Source organism: Sorex fumeus, unplaced genomic scaffold (assembly GCF_029834395.1).
Source record: "Sorex fumeus unplaced genomic scaffold, SorFum_2.1 ptg000209l, whole genome shotgun sequence".
Classification (NCBI taxonomy): Eukaryota; Metazoa; Chordata; class Mammalia; order Eulipotyphla; family Soricidae; genus Sorex; species Sorex fumeus.
In genome coordinates this window covers 109,646-125,703 of record NW_026606266.1, presented here as the reverse complement: position 1 = coordinate 125,703, position 16,058 = coordinate 109,646, and the positions used below count along the sequence as shown (strand labels likewise).

Genomic DNA, 16,058 nt, shown 5'->3' with positions numbered 1-16,058 from the left:
CACCAATATTGGAGGGAGGCGTGGCCACACAGAAGCTCCACCCCTACGGGAGGGAGGTGTGGCCACAGAAACTACCAATATTGGATGAAGGCGTGGCCACACAGAAGCTCCACCCCCATACGAGGGGTGTGGCCACACAGAAGCTCCACCCCTACGGGAGGGAGGTGTGGCCAAAGCAACCACCAGTATTGGAGGGAGGCGTGACCACACAGAAGCTCCACCCCACGTGAGGGGCATGGCCACACAGAAGCTCCACCCCTATGGGAGAGAGGTGTGGCCACAACTCCACCAACATTGGAGGGAGGCGTGGCCACACAGAAGCGCCACCCCTACGGGAGGGAGGCGTGACCAAAGCAACCACCAGTATTGGAGGGAGGTGTGGCCACACAGAAGCTCCACCCCTACAGGAGGGAGGCGTGGCCACAGCAACTCCACCAACATTGGAGGGAGGCGTGGCCACACAGAAGCTCCACCCTTATGGAGAGGGCGTGGCCACGCAGAAGCCCCACCCCTGGAGGGCGTGGCCACAGCAGCTTGCACACTCTCCACTCCCCACCTACCCAAGCATCCCACCTGGCCCTCCCAGCCTCCTCCGAAAGCACCTTGGGGTGGGCGTGGCACAGGCAGGACCCAGGGCAACCAGATTCGCGTCCCCAGCGTGCTCAGTGCTCAGCTGGGGCTGTGGACAGGCCCTGTGTCCCTAGGCAGATGGCGAGGCTCTGCTGGGCACTGCTGTTGCCATGGGGAGCCCCCCGCCCATCTCCTCCACGCGGACACGGTGGTCTCCCTCTTCCCCCAGCCGCGAGCCCTGCTCCGCGGTGGGGTGAGAGAGGGCAGCCCCCCGTGCATGCCCCAAGTCTGGCCCCCGTGCGCGCTGACGCTGGGGCTGTCTGGGGCGCGCAGCTACGCGCAGGAGGCGCTCAGGGTCCTCCTGAATTGCTCCGGGCTCCAGGAGGTGGAAGTGAGCCTGAAGAAGAAGAACTGCTGGATCCAGTTCTCCGAGGTCATGTACCACCACCACGGGGTCTACCTGGTGGCCAAGTAAGAAGGGGAGAGGCGGGGGGGGGGGGCTGTGGAGGCTCCTGAGCTGAACCCCACCTTCCCCCCACCTTTCCTGGTTCCCAGAATTCGCCTGGGGAGGGTCTGCTCTACACTCCTACCAGCCCTCCACAAAAGGGGCAGGTCTGGGGGGGCTGGAGAGAGAGCACAGCGGGGGAAGGGCGTTTGCCTTGCACGCGGCCACCCCGGGTTCGATTCCCGGCATCCCATAGGGTCCCCATGCCCCTCCAGGAGTGATTCCTGAGTGCAGAGCCAGGAGTGACCCCTGAGCATCCCCGGGTGTGACCCAAAAAGCAAAATAAAAGGGGAGGGACAGATTTCGTTAGCAATGCAGGGAGCGCAGACACCAATCTGGGGGTCCTGCAGGGGCTGGGGGTAGGAACCAGGCAGAGCAGGGGTTTACCCTGCAGAATCAAGGGGAGGGGGTCTGGGTAGGGCATCGGCTCGAAGTGTTGAGCTGTTTCAGTGGAGGTGGCGGGCGTCTGGGCGTCGGTGGGTGGGCAGGCTTGGGGCGGTCCCACTCTGTGAGCGTGTGGAACTGGGGCTCATGGAGGGATGCGGGGGGCTTCAGCCTACTGAGCCCCCCACCCCCTGTCTGTCCTCTGCAGCCTGGGTGCAGGCAGCAGCACCCCTCGCCTGGTCCCACAGGAACTGTCTTCCCGACACCGCTCCACGGGCCGAGCGTGGCCCCCCGATGTCCAGACCGGGGCCAGGATGCCCCGGGGGCCCAGAGACATTGACCCTCGAGGTCCTCAGCTGGACTCAGTGTCCCACTTCCCACCTCGCACCCAAGCTTCCAGGCCGGGCGGTTGCAGACTCAGGGCGAAGGGATGCTGACAGGCACCAGAGCCTGGTGTGGCTCACGGGCTGCCTTGGGATTCTCCCCGCAGGACACTCAGCGAGTATAACTTCCCCCAGTTCCCACAGACCTTGTACTATCTCTACAAGACCTCCGTGGAAGGTACCAGAAGGGCAGAAGATACCGTCATCACAATGACCTTCCTTACGGAAGTGAGTCTTGTGAGGACCGAGGGGGTTGGGGGTGGGGGTGATGGAGTGATAGCACAGCCAGGAGGCATTCGCCTGGCATGCGTCTGACCCGGGTTCGATTCCCCGCATCCCATAAGGTCTCCCGAGCACCGCCAGGAGTGATTCCTGAGTGCAGAGCCAGGGGTCAGCCCTGAGCATCGCCGGCTGTGACTCAAAACTAAAAATAAAAACACAGAAACAAGGGAATGGTCAGCATGTCAGCCCCTGCCTTGTATCCAAATTTATGTCCCCACTTGAATCTTTCTCTCCCTTCCTCTCTCTCCCTCTCACTCCCCCTCCCTCTCTCTTCTTCTCCCTCTCTTTTTCTCTCTCTCCCTCTCCATCCCTCCCTTCCTCTCTCTCCCTCTCTTTCTCTCTCTTTCTCCTCTGTCCTCTCTTCTTTCTCTCTCTCTCTCTCTCTCTCTCTCTCTCTCTCTCTCTCTGACTCTGCTAAGAGAAGTGGGTGGCTGTTGTCACTGTCTGCAGCAGGGGGTGGCCTGCGTCACTCCCTGGAAGACAGGATTTGCAGATACTGCAGTCTTTTTGTGGGACCAGATCATAAGCCGTGGTAAGCTTTTTAAAGTGCAGGAGGAGGAACATACACAGGATTACTGGTTAAACGAGAGCTTTAAATGACGTCTAGAGACATCACTGTCACTGTCACGGTCCTCCCCGCTGTTCATCGATTTGCTCGAGCGGGCCCAGTAGCGTCTCCATTGTGAGGCTTGTTGTGACTGTGTTTTGCATATTGAATACGTCACGGGGAGCTTGCCAGGCTCTGCCGTGTGGGCGAGTTACTCTCGGTAGCTTGCTGGGCTCTCTGAGAGGGGCGGAGGAATCGAACCTGGGTCGGCCAGGTCGACTGAGTGCAAGGCAAATGCCCTACCGCTGTGCTATCGCTCATGCAGGACTATGTTCCTTGGCACCGGAAAGGCAAACCCTACACAGTAACACCCTCACCAATGGAGGAATTTAAGGAAGTTGGCCTTTTGCCTCCCAAAGGCGTGTGGAATTGGGCTGAAGAGAGGGCCCCGTGGAACACAGCACCTGCTTGGCACACAGGAGGCCCAGACATGTTCCCCATTATTGCATAGTTCCTGGAGCATTAATAATAAGTTATTATTAACAACCACCATGCTGAGACCACTCTCCACACGCATGAAGGTACTGGCAGAGGAACAGAGGCACGCGGGTCCCGGGGCTGAGATCTCTAAGCCTGCTCAGATCGGGGCTGAGCATCCTCCACCCAGATCCTCCAAATTCCAGTAGGCAGGGGTCACACCCACCAGCTGCCCCCTGGCGCCGTGTAATCCCATCAACGGCCAAGACCCAGAGACTATAAAACCCAGCTCCCGGAAGCGCGTGGCCGCAAACGCGGCCACACGACATCTTATTATCTCATTCCTACTTTGGACAAACTGGCAGGCTACCGAATGTAACCTGCCCACACGGCAGAGTCTGGCAAAGTCCCCGTGTCGGACCCAATATGCCAAATACCAGTAACAATGATGGGTCTCATTCTCCCAACCCTGGAGGAGCCTTGAATATGGCACTTTTTAAAAAAAATCTCGGGGCTAACATGAAGGAGACGTTACTGGGGCCTGCTCGAGGCAATCGACGAACAACAGGATGGTCGTGATCGTGATCGTGATCCTGGAGCACTTGCAGGAGTAACCCCTGAGCACTAAGCAGAGAGTATCCCAGAGCACAGCTGGGTGTGGTCCCAAGTAACTATATACGCAACGTGTAGCTGTAACTATAAATACAGGTGTGTGCCATTGGTCTGGGTTGAACATACTTGCTTGTATTCTCCTATATATGGGCTTCAATGGCTCCAGAATGAAATACAACAACCTTCACACACTTCCCTCTTCTTGTGGTGGGAAGGTGCTCGGTGGTGGGGTGGGTGTGTGAATATTATCTGTAAGGAACTATTGTGAACTAGTTTATGAAAATAAGATACATAAAAATTGAAAAATAAGGGGCTGGAGCGATAGCACAGGGTGTAGGGCGTTTGCCTTGCACGCAGCTGACCCGGGTTCGATCCCCGGCATCCCCTAGGGTCCCCCAAGCGCTGCCAGGAGTGATTCCTGAGTGCTGAGCCAGGAGGAACCCCTGAGCATGGCTGGGTGTGACCCGAAAAGCAAAAAAAAAAAAAGAAAATTGAAAAATAAATATAGATGTGTATATCACACACACACACACACACACACACACGACCCTTTCATCCCTCTTGTAAGTACCCTCTCTGCAGAGTATGCACAGAGGAAGGTTCTAGAATCTTCGAGTGGGGCTGGAGTGGCAATACCTTGCATGCGGCCGACCCAGGTTCGATTCCCAGCACCCTGTAGGGTCCCCCAAGCACAGCCAGGAGGAATTCCTGCGTGCAGAGCCAGGAGGAACCCCTGTGCAATGCCAGGTGTGACCCAAAACGCAAATAAATAAATAAATAGGATCTTCAAGTGGCACATTATTCTCATCGTCCTGGAAACGCCTTGATCGTGGATCCCTCCCTGTCTTCTTCCAGCTCCTGAATAACTACTTCAAGGACCCATTCCCAGAGGAATTTCTGGTCCTCTACCGGAACTGGATGGGAGACCCCAGCCCCGTCGTGTGTATGCTAAGCCTTCAGAAAATCGGCAGCATGGCGTCATTCATCAATGAGGTGAGCCATGCCTGGTGGCCGGGTGGGGTCCAGCACCCAACCCAGGTCCGGGGATTCAGTTCTGCTTGTGGACCAATGAGGTCCTTCTCCATGATGCTGAAGCCTTGGGGCTGGTACAATAGCACAGCGGTGGGGCGCTGGCCTTGCACGTGGTTGACCTGGGTTCGATCCCCAGCATCCCATAGGGTCCCCTGAGCACTGCCAGGGGGTAATTCCTGAGTGCAGAGCCAGAAGTGACCCCTGTGCATTGCAGGGTGTGACCCAAAAAGAAAAAAAAAACAACCCCGACCTTATTATTGGGTTGGAGCAATAGCACAGCAGCTGGCCTGGCCGAGCCGGGTTCGATTCCTCCACCCCTCTCGGAGAGCCCGGCAAGCTACCGAGAGTATCTCGCCCGCACAGCAAAGCCTGGCAAGCTCCCCGGGATCATATTTGATATGCCACAGTAACAAGTCTCACAATGTTACTGGACCCGCTCGAGCAAATCGATGAACAACGGGAGGACTGTGACCGTGACCATGACCGCCAAACTCCAAGACTCTTACAGACTAAGGCACGGGCAACACACACATCTATATGGACATTAATTCTTGGTGGCATGCAGAACACTCGCCTAGCATGCAAGAAGCCTTGAGTGGGGCTGGAGCGATAGCACAGCGGGGAGGGTGTTTGCCTTGCACGCGGCCGACCTGGGTTCAATCCCCAGCATCCCATAGGGTCCCCCAAGCACTGCCAGGAGTGATTCCTGAGTGCATGAGCCAGGAGGAACCCCTGAGCACCGCCGGTGTGATCCAAAAAGCCAAAAAACAAAAAGACTTTTGCATTTAGAAGAATAAAATCAATGACTGGATCAATAGCACAGCAGAGAGGGTTTGTGCCCAGCACATGGCTGACCGGGGTTCGATCCCCGGCATCCATAGGGTCCCCTGAGCACCGCCAGGAGTGATTCCTGAGTGCAGAGCCAGGAGTCAACAGTAAGCGTCGCCGGATGGGACCCGAAAAGCCAAATACAACACCCCCCCCCCAAAAAAAGGCCTTGAGTATGGCTTTGGCACGGCAAAATTAATAATAATAATAATAATAAATGAAATGAAATTATGAACACTTTATTCGGCATTGTCTTTCTCCAATACCGACTCGCAATCCGCTCGTTCCAATGACCAGCACGGGTTGCTTTCATGGAATTTCCTGATGGCTTCCAGGACCCCGTTCTGCAGGGCCTCCCCCGACTCCAGCGATGGTTCCACGGGTGACTTGAGTGGGCCCCTCTGATGGTGCCCCAGTGCCTCCCATAAGTGCTCCTTGTCTTCCAGGAAGAGGGGGTCTACACCTCCCCCAAATGTTTGGCCGTGCTATTCGATTCCAAAGCCGCAGGCCCCAGACGGAGCGTGCGGGTGTAAATCGGGTCCCTCCCTCCGGCCTCTTCCCTGCCAGGTCAATCTCTGCCCAGGCCACCATCTGCCATGCTCGGCTTGCCCAAAGCTGTCACACACTGGGGGCTGGAGTGATAGCACAGTGGGGAGGGCGTTGGCCTTGCACGCGGCCGACCCGGGTTCGATTCCCAGCATCCCATAGGGTCCCCCGAGCACCACCAGGAGTCATTCCTGAGTGCATGAGCCAGGAGGAACCCATGAGAATCACCAGGTATGACCTAAAAAGAAAATAAAAAAAAAAACAAAGAAAGAGCAAGGTGCCTTCCAAGGCAGGAAGCTCCCCTTCCCCCATCCCCACATCCCCAGGTCACACTTCTGGCCTGGGTCTGCCTCAGCCCCACCTTCTGGTGTTCAAACGCCGTGACAGGGGCTGGAGCGATAGCACAGCAGGGAGGGCGTTGGCCTGGCATGGAGCCGACCCGGGTTCGATTCCCGGCATCCCATAGGGTCCCCCGAGCACTGCCAGGAGTCATTCCTGAGTGCAGAGCCAGGAGGAACCCCTGAGCATCGCTGGGTGTGACACCCCCCTAATAAAAACGGGCAGACTCGGTTCCTTTGAGTCCCCAAACTCACTTCCTTCCTCCTGTTGTGTGTGTGTGTGTGTGTGTGTGTGTTTGTACATGGACAGGTAGAAAATGTCCACGACCTGCTGATGTCCACCCTGGGCACCTTCTTTTCCAAACACAAGTCGGTCAGTCTCCGAGGCATGCTCACCCTCCGCCGACTTTTAAGCAAGCTGGACAGAGTCACCTATTCCTCCATGTGTATCAAGATTGCGCCTAACTACTATCCTCTGATGAGACACGTGAGCGCGCCCCGGATGCAGGGGTGGCGGGGAGGGTGGCGTTGGGGGGGGGCCCTCTCATCCCGCCGGACCCCAGCTTAGTGCTCCCATGGGGTGCATTTCTTTTTATCTTTTTCTTCTTTTCGTTTTTCTTTTTGGGTCCCACCCGGTGATGCTCAGGGGTTCCTCCCGGCTCTGCACTCAGGAATCACTCCTGGCGGTGCTCGGGGGACCCTAGGGGGTGCCGGGGATCGAACCCGGGTCGGCTGCATGCAAGGCCAACGCCCTACCTGCAGTGCTATTGCTCCAACCTATCTTTTATTTTAAATTATTATTTTCTTTCTTTTTTGGGTCACACCCAGCAATGCACAGAGGTTCCTCCTGACTCTGCACTCAGGAATCACTCCTGGGGGTGCTCATGGGACCCTATGGGATGCCGGGGATCGAACCCAGGTTGGCCGTGTGCCAGGCCAACGCCCTCCCCGCTGTGCTGTCGCTCCGGCCCCCACAGCAATGCCCCCATTTCTTTCCTGAGACAATAATATGAGTCAAACAAGACTGGTGTTATTTATTTTTTTTAACTACACCCAGAGGATCTAGGAAAATAAAAAGATTTTTTTCTAGGAAAAAAAAAAGTCTTCCATAAAAAAAATCTGCCCATTCAAAAACTTTTTTTTTGTTTTTTATAATGGCAAGTTTTGATGTGGGTTTTTTTTTTTTTTATTAGTGATAGCACAGCGGGTAGGGCGTTCGCCTTACAAGCGGCCAACATGGCCGACCCGAGTTCGATTCCTCTGCCCCTCTCGGAGAGCCCAGCAAGCTACCGAGAGTATTCGATATGCCAGACACAGTAACAACAAAGTCTCCAATGGAGACGTTACTGGGCCCGCTCGAGCAAATTGACGATCAACGGGAGGGCCTTTACTTTACTTTACTTACTTAGTGAAACACCATGAGGTACAGTTGTAGACTTACAAATTTTTGTACTTGGCTTTCAGTCATACAATGATAGAGGACCCATCCCTCCACCAGTGCCCATTTCCCACCACCACGGATCCCAGTATCCCTCCCACCCCACCCCCATCCCCCCATCCCACCCCGCCTCTGTGGTAGGACATTCCCTTTTGTTCTCTCTCTCCTTTTGGGTGCTGTGGTTTGCAAAAGAGACACTGAGTGGCAATCATGTTCAGTCTATAGTCTACTCTCATCACGCATGTGTTTTTGTTTTGTTTTGTTTTTTGTTTATTTTTTAATGGGTCCCGGGCCAGAGAGATGGTACAGGAGATGTTTTGTTCCCATGCTCCCCTAGAGGTCACTGCAGGGTCCAGAGCCAGGAATAGGCAGATGGAGAAAACGTCCAGTCGCTAGACACTTGCCTTGCACCTGGTCAATCAGGGCTCGATCCCCGGCATCCCACTGGGTCCCCCGAGCACTGCCCAGAGTGATCTCTGAGCACAGAGCCGGGAGTCAGCCCCGAGCACAGAGCCAGGAGTCAGTCCTGAGCACAGAGCCGGGACTGATCCCTGAGCACAGAGCTAAGAGGAAACCCCTGAGCACCGCTGGGTGTGACCCCCATTCTCCACCTCTCCTCCACACACAAGAAACTTATTTCTCATAGTCCAAGGGAATCTCTTCGAAGAATAAATAATAATGTGTGGTCCAGAGAGTAGACAGACAGATTGGCAGCGTAGAGGCAAGACAGGGAGGTGGGTGGGGGCAGAAAGAAGGAGAGACAGAGCAAGAGAGAGACAGACAAAGAGACAGAGAGAGTAAGATTCAACAGGCGAGAGACAGAGTGAGTGAGAGACAGAGCAAGAGAGAGAGAGAGAGTGCGAGAGCAAGACAGAGAGGGGAGACGATGAGAGAGTGAGTGAGAGAGAGGAGAAAGAGAGGGAGAGAGGACTGAGGGGCAGAGAGGGTGAGAGGGAGAAGGTAAGAGAGGGTCTGAGAGGAAAAGGGTGAGGGAGAGGGTGAGAGAGAGGGTGACAGTGAAGGGGGGAGAGACGGGGAGAGGGAGGGGGAGACAGGGAGACAGAGAGGGTGAGAGAGAGTGGGAGGGAGGCTGAGGAAGAGAGGCTGAGGGAGAAGAGGCTGAGGGAGAGAGGCCGAGAGAGGCTGGGAGAGAGACTGAGGGGGAGAGGCTGAGGGAGAGAGAGACTGAGGGGGAGAGAGGCTGAGGGAGAGAGAGACTGAGGGGAAGAGAGGCTGACGGAGAGAGGCCGAGAGAGAGGGTGAGAGGCTGAGAGAGAGAGGCTGAGGGAGAGAGAAACTGAGGGGGAGGGAGGCTGAGGGAGAGAGGCTGAGAGAGAGAGGCTGAGGGAGAGGCTGAGGGAGTGGCTGACAGGGAGGCTGAGGGAAAGCGAGGCTGAGGGGGAGGCTGAGGAAGAGAGATGCTGAAGGAGAGAGGCTGAGGGAGAGAGGCCGAGAGAGGGTGAGAGGCTGACAGAGAGGCTGACGGGGAGAGAGGCTGTGAGAGAGAGGGGCTGAGGGAAAGAGGAGCTGAGGGGGAGACTGAGGGGGGGATGAGGGGGAGGCTGAGAGAGAGAGGCCGAGAGAGAGGGTGAGAGGCTGTGAGAGAGAGAGAGGCTGAGGGAGAGGCTGAGGGAGAGAGGCTGAGGGAGAGAGGCCGAGAGAGGCTGAGGGAGAGAGAGACTGAGGGGGAGAGAGGCTGAGGGAGAGAGGTTGAGAGAGAGAGAGAGGCTGAGGGAGTGGCTGACGGGGAGGCTGAGGAAGAGAGATGCTGAAGGAGAGAGGCTGAGGGAGAGAGGCCGAGAGAGAGTGAGAGGCTGAGAGAGAGAGGCTGAGGGGGAGGCTGAGGGAGAGAGGCCGAGAGAGAGGATGAGAGGCTGAGAGAGAGAGGCTGAGGGGGAGGCTGAGGGAGAGAGGCCGAGAGAGAGGGTGAGAGGCTGAGACAGAGAGAGGCTGAGGGAGAGGCTGAGGGAGAGAGGCCGAGAGAGGCTGAGGGAGAGAGAGACTGAGGGGGAGAGAGGCTGAGGGAGAGAGGCTGAGAGAGAGAGAGAGGCTGAGGGAGTGACTGACGGGGAGACTGAGGGAAAGAGAGGCTGAGGGGGAGGCTGAGGAAGAGAGATGCTGAAGGAGAGAGGCTGAGGGAGAGAGGCTGAGGGAGAGAGGCTGAGAGAGGCTGAGGGAGAGAGAGACTGAGGGGGAGAGAGGCTGAGGGAGAGAGGCTGGGAGAGAGAGGCTGAGGGGGAGGCAGAGGGGGAGGCTGGGGGAGAGGCGGGGGAGGGGAGCCCGCCAGCAGCCGTGGGTGCCGCCTTGCAGAGGAGCACTGGCATCCGGAGCATGGCCATCCAGCATCTGGGGGACCTGCTTCTGGAGATGAGCCAGTACAACTGGATGCTCAACAACGTGGTCCTGGACGGGCTGGTACCTGTGGTCCTCTTCCTGGAGGACACCGAGATCGAGGTGGTCCGAGTACGTGCCCGGGACGGGGGGGGGGGGGCGGCGGGGCGGGGGCGGGGGTCGAGCCCTCACAGCCCCCTGCGCCCAGGCCTGCAAGTTCACCCTGCGGAACTGCGCCCAGGCCATGCACTGGACCCTGGGCGACGTGCTCGAGGACGAACACTACGATTACCAGCTGGTGGTGCTCACCGTCTGCAACAACTGCGTGAGCCCCGAGCACTGTGCCGGGAGGGCCGGGGGGGGGGGCTCTGGCGCTCATCCATGAGGCCAGAGGGCATAAGGGTGTCTGCTTCCTAGAGACCCTCAGGGCATCCCCGTTCCTAGAGCCCCTTGGGGCATCCGTTTCCTAGAGACTCTAAGGGCATCCATTTCCTAGAAATCCTGAGGGCGTCTCGGTTCCTAAAGACCCTGAGGGCGTCCCATTTCCTGGAGACCCTCAGGGCATCCTATTTCCAAAGACCATCAGGGCGTTCGTTTCCTAGAGACCCTCAGGGTATCCAATTTCCTAGAGACCCTCAGGGCATCCCTGTTTCCTAGAGACCCTGAGGGCGTCCCATTTCCTAGAGACCCTCAGGGCGTCCCATTTCCTAGAGACCCTCAGGGCGTCCCATTTCCTAGAGACCCTGAGGAGAGACCCTCAGGCCATCTGTTTCCTAGAGACCCTCAGGGAGTCCATTTCCTAGAGACCCTCAGGGCATCCCATTTCCAGAGACCATCAGGGCGTTTGTTTCCTAGAGACCCTGTGGGCATCCATTCCCTAGAGACCCTCAGGGAGTCCCATTTCCTAGAGACTCTGAGGGTGTCCATTTCCTTGAGATCCTGAGGGCATCCCATTTCCTAAAGACCCTGAGGGCGTCCCATTTCCTAGAGACCCTCAAGTTGTTCCATTTCCTAGAGACCCTCAGGGGAGGGAGGTCCCATTTCCAGAGACCATCAGGGCATCCGTTTCCTAGAGACCCTCAGGGCATCCCTGTTTCCTAGAGACTCTGAAGGCATCCATTTCCTAGAGACCCTGTGGGCATCCGTTTCCTAGAGACCCTGAGGGCGTCCCATTTCCTAGAGACCCTCAGGGCATCTGGTGCCCTAAAGACCCCCAGGGCATCTCATTTCCTAGAGACCCTGAGGGCGTCCATTTTCCAGAGACCCTCAGGTCGTCTGTTTCCTAGAGACCCTCAGGGCATCCCATTTCCAGAGACCATCAGGGCGTTCGTTTCCTAGAGACCCTCAAGGTGTCCCATTTCCTAGAGACCCTCAGGGCATCCAATTTCCTAGAGGCCCTCAGGGCATCCCTGTTTCCTAGAGACCCTGAAGGCTTCCATTTTCTAGAGACCCTGAGGGCATCCCGTTTTCTAAAGACCCTGAGGGCATCCTGTTTCCTAGAGCCCCTCAGGGTGTCCCATTTCCTAGAGACCCTCAGGGCGTCTGGTGCCCTAGAGACCCTCAGGGCATCTCATTTCCTAGAGACCCTGAAGGCTTCCATTTCCTAGTGACCCTGAGGGCATCCCATTTTCTAAAGACCCTGAGAGTATCTCGTTTCCTAGAGACCCTAAGGGTGTCCCATTTCCTAGAGACCCTGAGGGCATCCCATTTCCTAGAACCCCTGAGGGCACCCCCTTTCATCTTCCTCACTCTATCGGAGCCCACTTCCCCCTCAGGCCCTCTCCTTGGAGCTATGGATGGTGGAGGGCCAGGCAGGCCCTGATTCCAACCATCGCAGGAACAGGCGGGTGGGCCGACCTGTCCTCCTTGCTGTGAGGGAGAGCTGGGCTCAGCGTGGATCCGGGGGAGTGAGGCGGGGAGTGGGGGCAGTGTGAGCACCCTGACGGGTCAGTCCCCTGAGTTTCGACTGCACCCCTGTTCGGTCTGAGCCATCGAGGCCTCCCTCTCCCTCCATGTCCCCAGCTGGTTTCCAAGAGTAGTTACATCACCAACATGATCGGAGAGACACTGGGCTTCATGGGGAGCCCCCGTGACTACCTAAAGAAGGCGTCCATCATCCTCTTGGGTAAGGCCAATCCCCTGGCGTTTCCCCGAGGGAAGGGGGCCCGGAAAATGGGGGGGTGTGTCATCTGATGGAGCGGCACTGCCCACCAGGCTCACCAGCCTGGATGCAGCTAGAGCCAGCTCCAGGGTGGCCGGCCCTGGGTACCGGTCATCCAAGTATCCTCTGAGGCTGATTCGCCTGAACAAACTTCAGGATTGACACCTGTGGCCAGACCCTGTTCCCTCTCTGCTTCCCCGAGAGATCGGGACTCCGGGGCTGCTGAGGTCCCAGAAGGGTGAAGGGACCCGCCTGGCGCGTCCTCACTCGTCCTCCTCTCCCTCAGGGTACCTGGCCAAGCTGGGAAGCCACTTGCTGCTGAAAGACGAAATGGAAGTCATGCTGGAGGGTAAGGGGCGCTGGGGGGAAGATGGTCCATGGGATGGCTTAGCGCTCCCTCCCTCCCTCCCTCTCTCCCTCCCTCTTCCTCTCTCATTCCCTCTCTCCCTCTTCCCCTCCTGCCCTCTCTCTCCCTCTCTCCCTCTGTCTCTCTCTTACTGTCTCTCCAGTTCCTAGTGTATTTTTGTGCCTATTTCTTTTTTTTTCAATCAAATAACTGTGAAATGCAGTTACAAAATTGTTGGCAACTGGGTTTCAGTCATACAATGTCCCCACACCTGTTCCTTCACCAGTGCACACTTCCCTCCCAGTCTCTCTCCCACCATCTCTCTCTCTCTCTCTCTCTCTCTCTCGCTTTCGCTCTCGCTCTCATTCTCGCTCTCGCTCTCGCTCTGTGTGTGTGTGCAGAGCCAGGAGTTACCTCAGAGCATCACCAGGTGGGACCAAAAAAGTCAGGAAAAAAAAATGACAGATGAGGTGACACATTAGGGCTTGGATGCTTTGAGAACCTCAGGGATACGCCGTCTCCTCTCCAGAAGACTCGTACTCTCTCCCGACACTGGGCTTGTCGGGAATAATAGTTTCCTTTCTTAGTAGGAAATGGATGGAGCTGGGGACGGGGGAGGCATTCCTTTCGCTTCTTTTCTAGATAGTTCTAGAAAAGAAAGAGAGGAGAGGGAGAAGAAAGAGAAGGAAGAGGAAAGAAAGAAGAAAAGGGTTCGGGGGGGGGGGGGCTGGAGTGATAGCACAGCGGTAGGGCGTTTGCCTTGCGCGCAGCCAGCTTGGCCGAGCCAGGTTCGATTCCTCCGCCCCACTCGGAGAGCCTGGCAAGCTAACGAGAGTATCTCGCCCGCACGGCAGAGCCTGGCAAGCTCTCCGTGACGTCTTCGAGATGCCAAACACAGTAACAAGAAGTCTCACAATGGAGACGTTACTGGGCCCGCTCGAGCAAATGGATGAACAACGGGAGGACAGTGTTTTGTTTTTGGCTTGGGGGGAGGGGTCCCACCCGCGGTGCTGGGGGCTTATTCCTGGCTCTGCACTCAGGGATCACTGCAGACCCTACGGGATGCCGGGGATCAAACCCAGGTGGGCTGTATGCCAGGCCAGTGCCCTCCCTGCTGTGCTCTCTACCCAGCCCCTTCCGTCTGTTTTAGAAAAAAAAAAATGAACAGAGGCTTCTTGTTTTAGAACAATTTAGATGTCCAGCAAACCCCCAGGAGGACGGCATAACCGTTTCCCGTGCCCCCTGCCCCTCCCGCCCATTCTTCCCACGTGCCCTAAGTGGCTGCTTGATGACAGTCGTTGGAGGACATGGCTGGGTCCTGGGCAGCCCCCCTTGGCCTCCCACCCCCACGTGCCCCATGATTCCTCCTTGGCCATCCACTCCGTGCTGAACACTCACGTTCTCCTCCGAAACTCCAGAACCCTTTTCTTTCCTTTTTTTTTCTTTTGGGGTCACATCTGGAGATGCTCAGGGCTGACTTCTGGCTCTGCACTCAGGAATTACTCCTGGCGGTGCTCAGGGGACCATATGGGATGTCGGGAATTGAACCCGGGTCAGCCGAGTGCAAGGCAAACATCCTCCCCACTGAGCTATCGCTCCAGCACCCCCCACCACCGAACCCTTTTCTTCTTTCTTTCCTCTTCCTTCTCTTTCTTCTCCTCTCCTCTCTTTCTTTTCTAGAACTATCTAGAAAAGAAGCGAAAGGAATGCCTCCCCCGTCCCCAGCTCCATCCATTTCCTACTAAGAAAGGAAACTATTATTCCCGACAAGCCCAGTGTCGGGAGAGAGTACGAGTCTTCTGGAGAGGAGACGGCGTATCCCTGAGGTCCTCAAAGCATCCAAGCCCTAATGTGTCACCTCATCTGTCATTTTTTTCCTGGCTTTTTGGGTCCCACCCGGCGATGCTCAGGGCTGACTCCTGGTTCTGCACTCAGGAATCACTCCTGGCGGTGCTCGGGGGACCCTATGGGATGCTGGGAATCGAACCCGGGTCGGCCGTGTGCCAGGCCAACGCCCTCCCCACTGTGCTATCACTCCAGCCCCTAGTTTGCTTTTTATTTATTTATTTCTGGTTTTGGGATCACACTCAGCGATGCTCAGGGCTGACTCCTGGTTCTGCACTCAGGAATCACTCCTGGCGGTGTTCGGGGGACCCTATGGGATGCTGGGAATCGAACCCGGGTCGGCCGCGTGCCAGGCCAACGCCCTCCCTGCGGTGCTATCGCTCCAGCATTTCTCTTTTTGAAAAGCCTGGGGTGTTGGGGTGACTCCCAGGGGGTCGGGAGAAGGGTGACAGATCTGACAGATGGTGCGGGTGGGGAGGGGGGTTGCCCGGGGTCAGTCTGAGCCTCTTTGCCTGGGGGAGGGGGGCATGTGGGGGAGACAGACACGCTTTGAAGTAAAGGGTGGTTCCGCTTGCAGCCGTGGACCGGCTGCTCTGGGACCAGAACCCCGCCGTCCGGAACCTGGCCGAGCAGACCCATAGCATCTTCCAGGAGATCTCCCACAAGATCTCGTCCGGCTTCAAGCAGAACATCCGCCGGCTGTTCAATGTCATCTACGTCAAGAAGCTGAAGCTACTGTACAATGTGCCCGTCGAGGACCGCCCCGAGGGCAGGGAGGCCCCCACCAAAAAGATCTCGGAGGAGGAGATGGAAGGGGACTTGATCCCCAACCTCTGGGGCTCGGCCTTCTTCCAGCCTCTGGCAGCCCCTGAGACCGGGGCATTGGGGGATGCTGGACTGTCCCTCACTTCTCTCCTCCCCGACTGAACGCCCTGCCCACTGCCGGCGCACTTCAGGGACCCCCTCCAATAAAACGGGGACATTGCAGCAAGTCTGGGGGAGAAATTTGAGTGGGGGGGGGGGTCCTTCCTTGGAGGACCTTGGCCCAGCCTGAGAAGGCCCAAGAAGGTGGTCTGGAGCGATCCTGACTAGGGGGGACTCTGACCCAGGGCCATCTCGGCAGAGATTAGGCACCAGGAAGTCAAGCATAGATTGTGCAGGGCTGGAGTCATAGCACAGCGGGGAGGGCGTTGACCTGGCACGCGGCCGACCCGGGTTCGATCCCCAGCATCCCCTACGGTCCCCCGAGCACTGCCAGGAGTGATTCCTGAGTGCAGAGCCAGGAATCAGCCCTGAGCATTGCCAGGTGTGACCTAATCAGAATAAAAGAAAAAAAGAAAGAGAGAAAAAGAGGAAAAGGAAGGAAGGAAGGAAGGAAGGAAGGAAGGAAGGAAGGAAGGAAGGAAGGAAGGGTGGACAGATGGATGGATCGA

General features: G+C 57.0%; 1 protein-coding gene across 1 annotated transcript in view; it reads left to right on the top strand.

Moving 5' to 3' along the window:
* The window catches only part of MROH9 (maestro heat like repeat family member 9), a 32,754-nt gene extending 17,202 nt beyond the window's left edge, over positions 1–15,552 (top strand). Inside the window, exons 12-20 of the mRNA XM_056108421.1 lie at positions 904–1,041; positions 1,950–2,070; positions 4,616–4,753; positions 6,815–6,991; positions 10,253–10,405; positions 10,482–10,598; positions 12,296–12,398; positions 12,721–12,783; positions 15,203–15,552. Of these exons, the coding sequence (XP_055964396.1) occupies positions 904–1,041; positions 1,950–2,070; positions 4,616–4,753; positions 6,815–6,991; positions 10,253–10,405; positions 10,482–10,598; positions 12,296–12,398; positions 12,721–12,783; positions 15,203–15,552 (1,360 nt within the window). The remainder of the gene's footprint in view (positions 1–903; positions 1,042–1,949; positions 2,071–4,615; positions 4,754–6,814; positions 6,992–10,252; positions 10,406–10,481; positions 10,599–12,295; positions 12,399–12,720; positions 12,784–15,202) is intronic.
* The last annotated feature ends 506 nt before the right edge of the window (positions 15,553–16,058 follow it).